Source organism: Malaclemys terrapin, chromosome 22 (genome assembly GCF_027887155.1).
Source record: "Malaclemys terrapin pileata isolate rMalTer1 chromosome 22, rMalTer1.hap1, whole genome shotgun sequence".
NCBI classification, from domain to species: domain Eukaryota; kingdom Metazoa; phylum Chordata; order Testudines; family Emydidae; genus Malaclemys; species Malaclemys terrapin.
In genome coordinates, this window is record NC_071526.1 from 943927 (window position 1) to 960955 (window position 17029).

Genomic DNA, 17029 nt, shown 5'->3' on the forward strand with positions numbered 1-17029 from the left:
CAGCCAGGGACGCGCTGGACTCTGTGGTGACGCTTCCCTGAACAGTGCTAGATTCCCTCCAGTAGTAGCTCGACCCGTGGGAGGTCTGCGTGGGAGTACCCTTCGCTAGCCCTCAGCCATCCCTATCCTGGTTGACAGACGTGTCAGATACGGGGTGGAGGGCACATCTGGGGGACCTCAGGACCCAAGGCCTCTGGTCCTCAGAGGACCTCTCCTGGCACATCAATGTCAGGGAGCTACGGGCGGTTCGTCTCGCCTGCCTGACCTTCAAATTTCACTTGGCAGGCAAGTGTGTTGCAGTCCTCATGGACAGTACCTCAACAATGTTCTATATCAACGGGGGTGCACGCTCCCCTCGCGTTGCCCCTGTTCCCGGACCTGATCATACAGGATCGAGGCCGCCTCTGGCACCCGAATCTGGAATCGCTCAACCTCACAGCCTGGATGCTCCATGGCTAAACCCGGTGGAAATGCAGGGCTCACAATAGGTTAGACAAATCCTCCTTGGTAGCAGGAAACCCTCCACCAGGGCCACATACACAGCCAAGTGGAAACAGTTTTCCATCTGGGCAGAACAGCGGGGACAGGCTCCATTGCTCGCCCCGATCCCACTCGTCCTTGACTACCTTCTTCATCTGAAACAGCAGGGTCTTTCCCTCTCTTCAGTTCGGGTCCACTTGGCAGCCATCTCAGCCTTCCACCCAGGAGCTGACGGTGGTTCAGTCTTTGCAAACCCACTGGTCGGGCGCTTCTTCAAGGGCCTGGATAGGCTTTTCCCACATACTCGACAACCTCTTCCGGCTTGGGACCTTAATTTAGTCCTTTCCTGCCCTCATGGGGGCCCCCTTTGAGCCCCTGGCTACGTGCTCATTAGTGTATCTCTCCTATAAGGTTGCATTCCTCGTGGCTATCACCTCAGCCAGGAGGGTATCGGAGCTCAGAGCCCTGACATCTGAGCCTCCATACACTGTTTTTATAATAATAATAATAATAATGGAGATATCCCATCTCCTAGAACTGGAAGGGACCTTGAAAGGTCATCGAGTCCAGCCCCCTGCCTTCACTAGCAGGACCAAGTACTGATTTTGCCCCAGATTCCCAAGTGGCCCCCTCAAGGATTGAACTCACAACCCTGGGTTTAGCAGGCCAATGCTCAAACCACTGAGCTATCCCTCCCCCCCCTTGTCACAAAGACAAGGTCCACCTTAGGCCATATCTGGCATTCCTTCCTAAGGTGGTCTCCCAATTCCACATGGGTCAGGACATTTTTCTCCCTGTGTTCTATCCTAAGCCACACTCCTCCAGCACGGAGTGTAGGCTGCATTCCCTGGACGTTCGCAGGGCCCTGGCATTCTATATTGAAAGAACCAAACCGTTCAGGAAATCAACCCCTATTGGTTGCTGTGTCTGACAGGATGAAGAGGCTCCCCGTCTCATCACAACATATCTCCTCATAGATCACGGCCTGCATCCGTGAATGCTACGATCGGGCTAAGGTGCCTGCCCCGCCGATCACAGCCCACTCCACAAGAACACAGGCCTCCTCCACGGTGTTCCTGGCTCAGGTCCCGACACAGGAAATATGCAGAGAGGCCACGTGGTCTTCAATCCATACATTCACGTCCCACTATGCCATCATGCACCAGGCCAGAGACGATGCAGCCTTCAGCCGTGCAGTGCTCCAATCCGCAGTGAACTCCGACCCCACCGCCTAAACTCAGGTTTGTGAGTCACCTGCTTGGAATGGACATGAACAATCACTCAAAGAAGCAAAAACGGTTACTCACCTTTTTGTAACAGTTGTTCTTCAAGATGTGTTGTTCATGTCCATTCCAATACCCACCCTCCTGCCCCTCTGTTGGAGTGCTGGCAAGAAGGAACTGAAGGGGTGGAGGGTCGGCGGGCTCCTATATAGGGCGCCATGGAGGCGCCACTCCAGGGGGCGCCAGGGCCGACCCTACGGACGCTGCTAAGGGAAAATCTTCCAGCTGGCGTGCACATGGCGCGCACACGCCTGCTTGGAATGGACATGAACAACACATCTCAAAGAACAACAGTTACAAAAGGTGAGTAATCGTTTTTTCTTATTGTTTACCACTCCACCAATTTTTGTGTCAACTGCAAACTTTTCTGGCAAGGAATTTATATTTTCTTCCCTATCATTGATAAACTTTTCAAATAGAAGTGGACCAAGAACACATCCTTATAAGGCCCTAATAGAAATGTACCCATTGCATGACTATTCCCCATATGGAATTACTTTTTGAGATATATCAGCTGGCTAGTTTTTAATCCATTGAATGTGATGCATTGATTTTTGTATAGTGCTAAACTAAAACTATATAAAATTTCACATTTAAAGGCTATTTTCACACAGAGAAAAATGTATGCCACGTTGTAAGTCCTTTTCAGAACACAACCTGTGTTGTATACAATGCCTCTATAATAGGTTTTGCAGATAAAGAAATCTATCCCTACAATATGTATGTAGTACAGTAATAGATTAAACAAACCTAATAGGGTGTCTAAAAATATGCTTCAACCTGAGATTTAATGCATTTTGCAATGGATCAATGCCTACTGACCTCATGGTGGAGAGGAAATGCTCTTGAAAGACTGTTAAATAGAAAGTTGCACCATTAGATTTTAATGCACACAAAGTACTTTGACCTATGTTTTTAATGTGAATTTTCATCCCCACTAGGTTCCAAGCGTTCCTCCCATAGCAATGCTTATTTCTATGGCTTCTTCAAGAATAAACGGATAGTTTTGTTTGACACCCTCCTGGAAGATTACTCTGCACTGAACAAAGAACACCCAGAGGGAGAAGACGGTGAAGATGATGACACAAAGTCCAAAGTCAAAGTGAGCTTCATTTTTGTTCTCCTGTCTTGTAGTTTTCCTGATTCCTCCAGCGAGATTCTCCCTTACATCTTCTCCATATTCTGTTGTAGGATTGTGAAACCGTAAAAACAAAACCTTGAAAGCATTTGAAACTTCAATATTTATTTACAAGAGACTCTCTGAGACACTGGTACAAATGCACTTTCCAAGGTTGTGGATGGGTGCAACACCAAGAGCTCAAGAATCTTGGCTTAGAGGTTCCTAAAAACCTCTTGAGAGCTCTGCTGGCCTCTCTTTCCGCCTCAAAAGTTCTGGGTTCTACCTTCCTATACCATTTTTTCCCTCCTTAGACCTTGGTATATCCCTCACCTGTATCTGTCTTCAGCTGGAGACATGATAAATTTACTTCTCTCCCCATTCAAAAATCTTTTCCAGGCAGTCACAGTCCATGTTGTCCTGTCCAGTCTTGAGGGACTGGCAAAAAGATTCCTGACTTCAATCCAGGAAGGGCCTTCAGGGGGCAGAGTGGGAGTGGGTTGATCTCCTGGTTATATTTCAGCTCTGGGGCCAGAAACAGACCTGTTCTGCAGAACAAAGTCTGCATCCTGAGAAAGTCTGGATAGCAAATGTAATCCACTAGACTGAATTCGTAAAACTGACTTGAACCAAAAAAGTGGATTTCAGTCTGCCCCGGTTATAAAAGTTTTAGGGAAATAGTTCAGACTTGAACTGTTTGGAAGAACACATTTAAATATCTCCAAATGATGTGTTCTTCAGTAGTATAAGCACATTTATTTTACAAAGACTGATTGCACGATGATAATTTTCTCCACCATCCTGTATGTCAGTCTAGATAGTGTCCTACCAGCAGAGAGAGGACAGGACATCCTCAGCATTATGAAGGTAGCTGGCTCAGCAGAGTTTTCTTCCAAGCAGCAGAGAGTCCTTTCTCTGTCCACTAGAAAAATTCATGGAGGATAGGTCCATCAATGGCCATTAGGTAGGATGGGCAGGGATGGTGTCCCTAGCTTTTGTTTGCCAGAAGCTGGGAATGGGTGACAAGGGATGGATCAACTGTTCCGTTCATTGCCTCTGGGGCACCTGACATAGGCCACTGTTGGAAGACAGAATACTGGGCTAGATGGACCTTTGGTTTGACCCAGTATGGCTGTTCTTACCTGAACAAGAATTTTCCTCAATCTTTTCTTTTTGCTTCTATCTCCTCTGTGGAGCACTCTGGGTAGGGCAGTGCACCATCTCTGTGTGTCCAGTTTCCTTTTACATAATGTCTCCTGGTTTTCAGTAGCTCATTTTGTTGTCTCCTTGCCTGGAGGCCAGAATTTTTATTTTAGAGGTATATTAAGGCCCCCAGACATAGCAAATGAGACCAAACAGATAAAGCTCAATGGTTATTCATTATATTGTTAATTTAACTCATTCAGTTCCATTATAAGTGGAGAGATGTTATGAAAGTTCTGTATAAAAGGGTGTCTATGTTGATAGGACCATCTGCTGGTAAATAAAACTATGTAGTATTGTTGAAAAGTTTGTAGCTTCATTAATGGTTATTAGGCACAGTCCAGCTCCTATTCAGTCCAGCTTCTATGAGTGAGTCCCTATAAAAAAGGGGTAGAATATTACAAGAGGTTAGTTTTTACTTGTATTCCTCTGTGTGTAAGAGGAAGATAACTGCTTTCTGAGCTGGCATACCATGCAGTTTGGAGAAGACAGATCAGCAGGCAGGAAACTGGTTACTCATGTTATGTGAGATGTTTGAGATTTTTCTCTCGTTTTGCACAGAATAAGAAGCAAGGATGCAAAAATGAAGAAGTTTTGGCAGTGCTTGGCCATGAACTGGGTCACTGGAAGCTAGGTCACACTATCAAAAATATTGTCATCAGCCAGGTAAATAGTAGTATGTTGGTGGAGCATTTTTTCAATTACTATGTTCAGCAATCCAAAATTGTCACATTTCATGGTTCACACACAATCCTACTGCCTGCAGCAAATGAACTCTTCTGGAAGGGGAGGTCTGTGGCATCCCTTGGGCCATTCAGATTTCCTTGTGTCCAATGTCCTACACTAGCATCTTCTCAGCTATTTGGGGACAGTATGGTAAACCCATGGCCAAGTTCCCACGTCAGCACTTTACTCCTGTCTAATTTGTCTGGCTCCCCTACTTCTTTCTGAATCTGAAGAGGATCGATGCCTGTTTACAATTCCCATCTAGGGTTCTGCATCCTGCAGGCAACTCCTCTCTGGAACATCCAGTCACACCCTCAGGGAACGCACACCTTAGTACAATCCAAACAAAGGGAGACAACATCCACCATTTTAGTCCTCCTCTTGCTACAAAACATCCCCCTACCCCCCAAAGTCTCAGCTTCTCTCATGTTCCCCAAATCATTTCTCGACTACATCTTTTTGAAGCTCTGGATTCCCTGAGTGGGGTGTGTGTGTTGCATCTTCCATCATGCTCTAGAAGAAGGGTGCTCTACTCTCTTCCACTTGGGGAGTAGAGCACTTCCCCATGGTCCCCAAAATGAGGTGACTGGACAGGGTGCAACGAAAGGGCCATTCTGAAGTGAGGTTGTTACCCTTTCTTGGAACCAGTCAAGAAATAACCACAAACAGAGATCGAACTGAAGTAGTACTGAGGGCTGATTTATTGCTTGCTTCCCTTATTTACGCAATTATACTCACACACACATTCCGTGCATACTGGTAACAAGCTGCAGACACAGGTGTTGCTTTCGATCTTAGGTGACAGACTGGCCAGGTTCCAGCTTCCCAGAGATCGAACCGCTAGGCGATGAGAGTCTCCGAAGCCCCTTCGGGTCTGCGAGAGGGCTCTACTGCTTCTGGTTCATTTCTGAGTTTTTGCTGTTGTGGGTTTACCTCTCTCTGGCCACTACTGCCATAGGTTTATATACAGTCCCGTATGCACCTTCATTATCCTTACACGGTAATATTTCGGTTTAAGCATTGCGACTGGTTTCTTACACTCATACTATCTCACTCACTTCTTACATATTGATTACATATTCATAAGCATGAATACAATTGGTAGTATAGCTTTAAGCAAGCCCCTCACATCAGCGAGGACTTCCGTTGCTGTTTGTGGTTCAGACAGAAAACTGCAAACCGCACTTTAAGAGCAAGGTGAAGCTGGCATTACAGGAAGTCGACACAGACACATTTAAAAAAGCAGATGCCGGGGGGCCTATGGGCTGCCCCTCCTTCCCATGGAGCAGGAGCTGCTCCTGCCTGGCAAAAGCCAAGCCATGGACGGGGCCGCATCCGGCTACAAGGTCTGACAAAATCAGTTTACTCATGCAAACCAGTCTGGACAATGCACAAGAGCTAGAGAAACATTCCCCAAATTTCCCTTGCGCTCCAGCATTGTCTAGTTCAAACAGTTTTCTGTCTCCATAGAAGATATCCAGTATTCCACTCTAAACTGCTGTTGATTACCAGTATCGATCTCTTTCCTTCACCTGCTGTTGGTGCTAAAAAAATCTTTGAAGATCCCAGCAATAACCCTATCTTGAGTTCCCTTCCCAACATTCTGGAATCATCCCTTAATCCATCAAAATTGCTCGTGTTTGCTCCCTGGCAGTCTAAATGACGGTTCCCGAGCATTCTTTGGTATTGTCTCCTGTCCCATCCCAGGGGGCAGCACACTGTCTGCTTTCTTTATCTTGGTCACCGCATATCCACATTATGATGTCACTGTCAGGTTACTGCATGGGATCAGTCTCCATTTCTTCCTTTCAGGAATTTTATTTTTATCCACACAGCTAAAACTCTCACCCAGGTGCTCATCATCTCTCCCTTGACTGTTGTAACTTTTTTCTCTGACTTCTTTATGTAATGGGATCCCCAGGGTGCGGCCTGGGCCTGTGGGACCGCTGTGCCCCTTTATCTCTCCAGCCTGGGCTGTCTCTCACAATGCCTTGCTAGTGACAAGCAGCAAACCCCTCCAGGCCCTGTTATCACTCAGGACAACAGCATGTGGAGCCCCACACCCAGCTAGATTGCATGAATTCTCCGAGTCACTCATGAATCACGCAGAGAAAGACACCAACCAAATCCCCCCTGAACTCCCAGCCTTGTACCTCAGGAATATGCCATCTTGCACTGCTCTTCAGGCAAACTCACTGGTAAAGATAAACAGTTAAACAAATTAAGTAATTATAAGTGATAGGCAAAAAGTCAGAGCTAGTTACCAAAAGAAAATATAAGCACGCAGTCTAAACTCCTTAACTCTGTTAGACTGGGCAACATCTAGATTAAGCAGTTTTTCTCACCCCACTGGATATTGCAGTCCTTAATATACAGTCCTTAAACTTGGGCCAGTCTCCACTGCTGAACTCTTCAGTCTTCTCCATGTCCTTGTTGCTTGCAGCATAGATGGGGGAAGGAGAAAGGCCCTGCATAGGGCCTCTGTGTTCTGTTTTATACCGTCCGTCCCATGTGCTTGGAGAACAAAAGTCCAGGTACATCTGGTGGGCATTGCTGAGTCCCCAAGCAAGGTTGAGCACTTCCCCTCGTATGGCCTTATGCAGGTGAATCATTGAATTGTAACTCCCTTGCGGGACTATGGCGATTGATGGTTGTTTGTGGCACCCGCCTGGGCGTTGGTTACTTTCCTTGCTGTTGTCTCTGGGGAGCTAATATCTGGCCGATTTCCCCATCTTACAGCATGTTTTACTGACAACCATACAACACAATCTCATAACTTCGTATGCACTAATGATATACATATTTAAATAGAACAGTGACTTACATCAGATCATAACCTTTCCCCTGATATCTTACGTGGCATACTTTATATGCAAGATCACAATTATATATAAATGAGGAATATGGGGGTTACAGGATACTCCCCCAAGGTATAGAATGACACACTTTAATATCCATGTTGCTCCCTACCTGCCCAAATTCAGCTGCTAAGATCATCCCCTCAGACCATTGCTTGGACTGTATCACCTCCCTCTTTGAATCTATTCAGTGGTTCTCCCATTTCACTGTATTAAGTTCAAACTTTTTGACCTGCTGTTTAAGAACCTTCACAAATCTGTCCCTCCCTATGTCTTCTCCGCTCTTTCTTATAACAAGTCCCTCACTTCTTCCGCACTGTCAATTTTTCATGCAAACATTTCTGTGCCTTCTTCTATGCTGCCCATTACACACATAACACTTAGGCCTGGTCCACACTAACCCCCCACTTCGGACTAAGGTACGCAAATTCAGCTACGTTAATAACGCAGCTGAATTCGAAGTACTTTAGTCCGAACTTACCGCGGGTCCAGACGCAGCAGGCAGGCTCCCCCGTCAATGCCGTGTACTCCTCTCGCCGAGCTGGAGTACCAGCGTCGACGGCGAGCACTTCCGGGATCGATTTATTGCGTCTAGACAAGACGCGATAAATCTATCCCAGAAGATCGATTGCCTGCCGCCGAACCAGGAAGTAAGTGTAGACCTACCCTTACTCTGAACAGATCTGTAAAGTTGCTACAGAATCCTGCTTCAGAAATTTTCACAGGAACTGCCTCTATACTACCATCATGTCTGTATAAAGCCAGCCTAGTCGTTGGAAGAGAGGGATAATGGACAGACTTTATTCATAATTACACGCAGAAAACTACATTAAAAGAACATTATTAAGGTTGCAAAGTAAGGTACTTGAAAGTTAGGAAATGTCAGAACTAAGTTACCTGTGAAACCTTAATTTGGCCCCTGGTGCATATTCATTATGATACAGTGTTTAATTACATGATCACATACAGTTTTTTCAGCAGGACCCCTGCTTCTGAGCACCTCTGTAATAAGCATTTAAGCAATAATCTTGTGGATAGTTGAAAGGATCATATTAATGGGAATATTCTGTTTCCTCTCTTTCTAGATGAACTCCTTCCTCTGCTTCTTTTTGTTTGCAGTATTAATTGGTCAGAAAGAACTCTTCGCTGCATTTGGTTTCTATGAGACTCAGCCCACCCTGATAGGACTGATGATTATTTTCCAATTCATTTTTTCACCTTATAATGAGGTAAAACTTAGCTTTGTTAAATGGCCTCTTAAAAAGATATGCATTTGAATATCATACAGTTTTGTTGATAATCACTTTGCTAATGTGTTGTTATTTCAGGGAATAGTTTGAGGTTTCTGATGACTAGATTGTTATTTCTCTTTGATTTATTCAGGTTAGTGATTTGTCATGGTAAATTGCAATATGCCTCACAATCTCTGACTGCAGGGTGTAAAACACTACTGCAATGCAAATAATAAATAAGTGATCCCGCTGGTCAAAGTGTAAAAAAGGAAATCATGAATTTTTAGTAAAAATCCCAATGCACAGGTTGCATTATTCAAAATAGCCTGTTTTTATTTTCAGTAAAAGTAATTTACAATTCACATTTACAATTCACATTTGATTAACAGTTAAGACTATTCTAAAATTAAGAACAGGAGTACTTGTGGCACCTTAGAGACTAACAAATTTATTAGAGCATAAGCTTTCGGATATGCATATGCATCCGAAGAAGTGGGCTGTAGTCCACGAAAGCTTATGCTCTAATAAATTTGTTAGTCTCTAAGGTGCCACAAGTACTCCTGTTCTTCTTTTTGCGGATACAGACTAACACGGCTGCTACTCTGAAACCTATTCTAAAATTGCTACTCTGGTGGCCATCATTGCAGCCTTGCAGCACCTACTGCATTCCTGACTCAATCCCGTGGCTACCTGATGAAGCACTAGTGCTTTAAAGAGTTCCTGCTGTCTTAGTTTCCCCTGCATCCCAGTCTCTCACTTGGAAGCCGTGTAGGTCTAGCTGTTACTATTGCATCCATCTAGCGCCACACACCCAAAACGTCAAGCCAGGGATATTTTTTTTAAATTGAAAGTCATGGAATCCATGACTCCTGTGACAATCAGTACAGAAATGCAGTTTTACTGATTTTGCTTTCTGAAACTTGAGGGCTGTTGCAAGAAAATGTTCCCTGGTAAAATGGCTGCTGGTTTGCTTTTTGTTTGTCCCATCTGTTGTTTTTCTCTCTCTCTCAATGTTTACTTATAGTTCAATGAGTTATGTTGTTTTCTGTTTAGACTTTAAGGCCAGAAGGGACCATCATGATCACCTACTCTGACCTGCACATTGTGGCCACAGAACCTCACCCACCCACTCCTCTAATAGTCTCATAACCTCTAACTGAGTTAGTGAAGTCCTCAAACCTTGATTTAAAGACTTCATGTTACAGAGAATCCACCATTTACGATAGTTCAAATCAGTAAGTGACCCATGCTGCAGAAGAAGGTGAACCCCCCTCTCCCCCAGAGTCTCTGCCAATCTAACTAGTGGAAAATTCCCTCCTGACCCCAAATCTGGCGATCAGTGAGACCCTGAGCATGTGGGCAAGACCCACCAACCAGATATCTAGGAGTAACTCAGAGCTCTTCCCTTCTAGTGTCCCATCTCTGGCTGTTGGAGATATTTGTTTGTTGCACTGTCATTTCTCTGGAGAGCACTATGTTTGCAGCCACCAGAATGAAGTAAGATACTAGAGCTGCAAAGGCAGTCAGAACTTGTAACTCCCTACATTCCTGCCTCACTTCCTACTATCCCCTTGGTCTTTCTCTCCCCTAGTGTGGGGGAAAGGCAACAGGGCAGTTAAGTTTTAAATTGCCTCTTTGCTCCACCCCCTCAAGCCCTACTGACTTCTCTTGCTACTTTCAGCTCCCACTTTGCATTAAATTGACCTTAAGAATATCAGTGTTTATATTTATGTAATGTTAGTGAGTGTGGCCTCTGGATCACAAACTGTATTTGGAAAGGCAGCCAGGTTCATGGGGTTGGAAATGGTGGAGAAGTTTTTTCTAACAGTAAATATAATCAAAATATAAAGATTCCAACAGCACATAAATATATTCATCTCAGAACAAAGAATGTAGGCTTTGCCCAAACAGTGACTCTGAAAAAGCTCTGGAGGTTATGGTGGATAGTCAACTGAACATGAGCTCCCAGTGCAATCATGTTACACGTTTGTCTGCTAGATAAGAGTCCATTATCAAATATTTGTTCCCCAGCTAGGTACTTGCAAATGGGTATTAATATCCTTTTCTCTGTTCATCTCACCTTTTCGCTGTGAACTAGCTGTCCTGAAACAGGCAAGTTCATTAAAGTAACTGAGACCCTTCAGGCATCCAGGAAATCTCTTCATGCAGAATATGCCAAAAACTGGTTTAAATTCAGTGACTGGGTACAGTGCAAAAAACATCAACACAAAATTGGCAAAAATCCTTGCACTAGAATAGCTGCAAGAACTGCTGGCCCTACACTTTAAACTGCTTTCCAGGAACAGCCCTCAGCAATCTCTTTTTGATAATAGGAGAGTAAGTGAATTTTTCTTCTTCATCCCAAGTGCTTTCTGAGAAAGTCATCTCTGATTAATCTTCAGGAAATGCTGAGCGGCACAATGAAACCTCATCATAGATACAATTGCCATACTACTAGTCAGACCTCTGTAATTGATTTTGCACTTTCTTTGTGTCCAAGTAGCCTTTATGATGGCTATAACTTCTGCATGTAGTGTCTGAAGTGGGCAACTTTTCTTTGAAATAGCAATATATTGTGCTTTAGGGTTCTTTGAATCAGTCCAGACTTTACCCCCAAAGTAAGTTCTTTGAGTCATGGTACCTATGTGTATTCCACATGTGGGTGTGCATGCACACCATGCACCCAAATCCAGAAATTCTTCAAAATCAGTGTCTGTTGATCCACACATGCACAGTAGCTCCCCTCATGCTCTCAACCGAGGGTGTAAGAGGCAGTGCGGATTGATGCCTCTCTAGTTCCTTCTTACTGCCACATGGCCTGAGTCAGAAACATGTCCTCCTCCATTCTGTGCATAACTTGTAAAGTAGAAAGTATTTGTAAATAGTTTTACCTCTTAGCTTAGCAGTTTAAATTTGTAGTTAGTATAGAGTAGTCCTCCCCTCCCCCCCAGTTGAGGGAAATTCAAGAATTGCATCTCCTGCCCTTGTTCCTTCTCCATCCGTGACGAACATCAACGGTGCCTGTACTGTCTGGGTGAGGTGTACAACTTTGCTAAGTGCAGTATCTCTTGAGCCTTTCCACCAGAACTCGAGAAGACTAAGAGCTTCACCTAAGAAAGTACCTGATGGAGGAACCTATGAAGCCCCACTCTGATCCGGGCCAGCGAGACCTCCCTGTCCATTGGCCTCAACTGACCAATAATGTCCCTCCAAGCATGTGCCTTGGAGTAGAGCCTCTAACACTGAAGCCCCAGGACTCTTCCTCCATGGCTCCCCTTGAGAGTAGAAGATACTCTCATAGGCACAAGAATAGATCCCCACAGTGGACTATCCATAAGAAACACAATCCTTCCCCAAGCTGGTCCAAGTCAGGTCAGACATTGTGCTCAGAACCCATGGAACTGCCTCTGCCAAAGATCTCCAGGTTGGAGGGCAAGACGTGCAAAAGGAGAGATCCACCTTTTTCCCATGGGGACTGTGATACCGAAGCATAAGCACAAACGCTCGCCAATTCCATCTACGAGTGCTGGTCCAGACCTGTCATTAACACCACCTTGTTCATCTAATGATCGTTCGGCTGCAACAGATGAGTTGGGGCCTTCAGGCATGACTGCTGGAACTTCTTGGACCCCAGGCTGTTCAGAGACTTACATAACACCAGAAGATATATTCCTCTCCTATCCACAGTCTCCACTCCTTTCTGACCCTGTCCTCCTGAGGGAGGTCTTTACTCCAGAGGAGGAATCTATATCAATGTCTGAGGAGCAGTTGCATTTCCAACCATCAGGCAGGAGTGCCCCAGTACCAATGGTACTGCCACTACCGATGGAGCAGTCCTCAGAATCAGAGGAGATAGCTGTATTTCCGTGGACATACGGGATTCCCAACTACAGTAACTCCTCACTTTAAAGTCGTCCCAGTTAACGTTGTTTCGTTGTTACGTTTGCCCAATGCTCCCTTATAACATTGTTTGGCAGCCGCCTGCTTCGTCCATTGCTTGCAGAAAGGGCAGCCTGTTGGAACTAGCTGGTAGGGGCTTGGAACCAGTGTGGACCAGCAGCCCCCTTATCAGCTCCCCGCTCCCCTAAGTTCCCTGTGCAGCAGCCGCCCAGCAGGCTATCAATTGCTGGGTATTTCCATACTTGTATGACTTAGGCCGGTTTCTTGTGCAACTTCCTGCACCCTATGTATTTGAATAAATGAAGAAAAGTCCATATCGTCACCCACAAGGACAATAAATTTTAAAGGAGCAAGAGCATTCCTCCCTCCACATTGCCGTATGCACCTTTCTGATGCAGTTCGCCAGATTCCACTTGCAGTGTCTGGAAGCTTCGCTCCACTTGATTTACCAATCAAACGGGGATCACTTTGACTCCAAGGTGACTGTTATCACCTCCCTCACTTGGTGATCAAACCCAGAAAAGGTCATGGTGGGGACTTCTTTCAGCTCTCCCACATTCAGGACCACAACTGTGACAGATGCCTCTCTCATGGGGTGGGGTGCTCATCGGGACTACCACCTTGCTTAGGGTACCTGGACCCACAAGAGCCAGGATACATATAAACTTACTGGAACTGAGGGCAGTCTGACTAGGGTGCAAGGCCTTCCTTCTCCTCATACGCTTGCTCCATGTACAGATAATGTTGGATGATAACATCATGGTGGTGTATATAAACAAACAGGGAGGAGCAAGATCTTGTCCCGCTACCTGTAAGCTGTTAGACTTTGGAACTTGTGTGTCAGGAACCACATCATGATACAGGCTGCTTACCTCCTGGATATTCACAGCTCCCTTCCAGCAAATGAAGCAGAAGTTTCGCTACAGACCACGAATGGCAGATTCATGCACAGTCCTAACCATGATATTTACGCAGTGAGGTATTCTGCTCTGGGACTTCTTTGCATCCCAAACAGAATACTTTCTATATATCGTTCCAGGGGAGCAATGGGTCACGACTCCGAGAGTGGTGATCTCCTACTTCTTGGATGGATGGCCCCAGATACACCTTTGCTTCCATCTGCCTACACCCACAAGTCATAGGGAAAGTACGCCACAACAAAGCCACCATCATTCTCCTAGCACCCTACTGGCCCAGACAGTTCTGGTTCACCGAACTTCTAATGATATCCACCCACCAATGTATCAGGATCTGCCCATTTCCTGATCTCCTAACCAAGGACAAGGGGAAAATCAAGCACCCCAACCTATGCTCACTTCACCTCACGGTCTGATGTTTGGATGGGTGTTGGAAATAGAATGTTCATGCTCTGCCACCATTCAGGAAACCCTTAACCAAAGTAGAAAAGATTCTACTAGAACCTGCTACCTAGCCAAATGGAGACACTTTTTGGACTGGGCACAACTCCATCAATGTTTGCTAGGAACCATGGGCACTCCTATTCTTGAAGAATACATGTCTAGCTCTTAGTTCAATGCAGGTACATCTAGCAGCGGTTAATGCCTTCATCCCTCTGGAGAAGAGTTCCATCTTTACACTATCAACTCATATATTTATGAAGGGCTTTATCAGAACCTTCCTGCTGATTCTTAAACCTACTCCTCAGTGGAATCTTAACCTTGTCCTGTCAACACTTACCGGTCTACCCTTCGAACTTATGGCAACATGTGCCATGGCCTAACTGTCCATGAAGGTGGCCATTTATAGTGGGCATTGCTTCGGCCAGGAGAGCCAGTGAGCTAGGAGCCATCATAGCACATCTTCCCTAGACAGCATTTCACAAAGAGAGAGTTCAGGTGCTTGCTCATGTCCATTCCATGTTAGAGTGTATGTGCACCGTTGCCAGAGATTTTTCCCTCACCGTTGGGCCAGCTCTAGCAGCTTCTGGAGCCACACACTTGTGCGCCAGTATAAGGGGTGCTGCCGGCCCCCCACCCTCTGTTCCTTTTTTCCTCCGTGACGTTTGCTGGAACAACCCTTTTTGCTCGTGCAAGTCTTTCTTCTCAGTGTTTCATTTGCAGTTATCATAGTTTAGTGTATATCGTGTTTTGTAATCCGTGTTAGTGTATATAGTTAGTAAGTTCCTATTGTCAAGGGACTTCTTTGCCTCAGGAGCTGTGCATGCCCTGGTCCCTGGGCTTCAAACCTTATGCCTCCTGTGGCAAACCTCTGCCCATGAGAGACCCGCACTCCATCTGCTTAAAATACTTGGGGGAAACTTGTGTGAGGGACAAGTACCAGATCTGTCAGGACTTCAGACCCTGCACTAAAAAGGACAGAGACTTTAGGCTGAAGGCTATCCTCATGGAAGATGCCTTCAGACCAGTCTTAGAGCCAAGCTGCTCCCATTTGGCACCAAGTACTTCAGCATTGGTGCAAAGCACTCCTCCGAGACGGAGCTTTTCCCAGAATGATTCACCATGTCTGATGCTGAGGATGAAGCACAAGAAGCAGTGCACTGACAGAGGGCGCTTGCCAATACAGAAGAAAGACAAGCGGAGAGAAGGCAGCACAGTGAGACCAGTGCCAGACCACTCTTGGGCCCACAATGGCACCCTCAGCTCCGCCTAGAGCATTGAGTCTGGTCCAGGACCTTCTGCTGATACCTGGAAGCTACCGCGGTGCAAGCAGTCTGATGGCTGCATCAATCCCGGAGGCTTTCCGAGCAGCTAGGGATCTTCTTTCTCTACCAGTCCTGTCAACTCCAGTGGGACACCTGCTAGCTCTGATGACAGGAGGCAAGGGAGGGAACAAGGAGCATTGGGCTCCTTTCCCAGCACTGGGCACCTGGAACCCTCTAGGGTCAAGCTTTCCCTGATCCTGGCATCCCAATCACCAGTCTGTCTCTGGAACCCCAGCACTGCATGGAGGCAGAAGCAGGTACCGCTCCACTGTGGTTTCTGAGAGGACTCCTCTTCTGAGTCTGAAGGGGAACCTTACATGCCATCTAAAGCCTACTGGTTTATGTGCCACCAGACTTTGGTGCTGATCCCCCTACCAGCACCTGGCCAGCAGGTCAGTGGCTGACTCAATACCCAGGGGTTTTCCCCCAGTATTGGGCCCTCCCTCCCATTGCTCCTACTCAGTGGTTTCCGAGAGACAGGCTACCGCTCCCTCCTGCTCAGCAGTGGACCCCAACTCAACTATTGACCCCAGTACCTACGTCCAGGAGATGGCTCCAGCAGATGTAGTTGAGCCAGAGGAAGAGGGTGCAATCCTCCTCATCCTCCCCAGATGAGGCTGTCATGGGACCCAGTAGCCAGCTTCCACAGGATGACATCAGGGCCCATCAGGACCTGAATGAAGCAGTTTGCTGCGAAACTGGGTCTGGACATTGAGGAGCTCAAAAAGACATCTCACAGCCTTATTGATATCCTGGCTGCAGCAGCTCCCTCCATGGTTGCCTTGCCCATCAGTGAGGTAGTGATATGACTGGTCAAGGCCCTGTGACAAAGTCCTTCTCTGCCCCCTACCTCAAAGAAGGCAGAGAAGAAGTATTATGTGCCAGCAAGCGGGTTCGAATACCTATACTTGCATCCCCCCACAAGGATCGGTGATGGTGTCTGCAGCAAACAAAAGGGACAGGCAGGGACAGTCGAGCACTATCCCTATGCAAGAAGACACCAAGAGACTAGATCTTTTCAATGGGTGACCTTCAACTATGTATCTCCAACCAACAGGCTTTGCTGGGGAGATATGATTTTAAATTTAACTAAATTTAAATACTCCCCGCCCGAAGATTCAACAATGGAGTTCGCTCTCTTCTTGGAGGAGGGTGAGAGTGTGGCCTGGATCTCTCTCCAGGTGGCTCTGAATGCTGCCGACTTGGCAGCCAGGCCTCTGCTGTCACCATGAGGTGGTGTTCTTGGCTCCAGTCATATGGCCTTTCTCACAAAGTTCAACAATCTATCCAGGACCTCCCCTTTGAAGACTCCTCTCTTTTCTTTTCTTTCTTTTCTTGGACACAAGATTTCATGGCCTGAAGGACTCAAGGGCCACCCTATATTCTTTAGCCCTTTACGCTCCGTCAGCTTCCAGGAAGCAATTCAGGCCCCAGCACCCTTGTTAGTTTTTGACACCTCCAAGACAGGAGCCCTACCAAAAAAAAAAAAGGCAGAAGTTATAAATGGCACCAACCACTCCCATCCACCTCAGCCTTCCAGTTGGGGT

The 17029-nt window shown here is 46.2% G+C and overlaps 1 protein-coding gene across 2 annotated transcripts in view; it reads left to right on the forward strand.

The window, feature by feature from the left end:
* Positions 1 to 17029, forward strand: part of ZMPSTE24 (zinc metallopeptidase STE24) — a 99821-nt gene that overhangs the window by 77277 nt on the left and 5515 nt on the right. For both annotated transcript variants that reach the window (XR_008443094.1, XM_054011790.1), the window contains exons 7-9: positions 2705 to 2865; positions 4645 to 4749; positions 8753 to 8896. Coding sequence is in view for 1 of the 2 variants with exons in the window: in XM_054011790.1 (XP_053867765.1) it covers positions 2705 to 2865; positions 4645 to 4749; positions 8753 to 8896 (410 nt within the window). In the remaining variant the exon portion in view is untranslated. The remainder of the gene's footprint in view (positions 1 to 2704; positions 2866 to 4644; positions 4750 to 8752; positions 8897 to 17029) is intronic.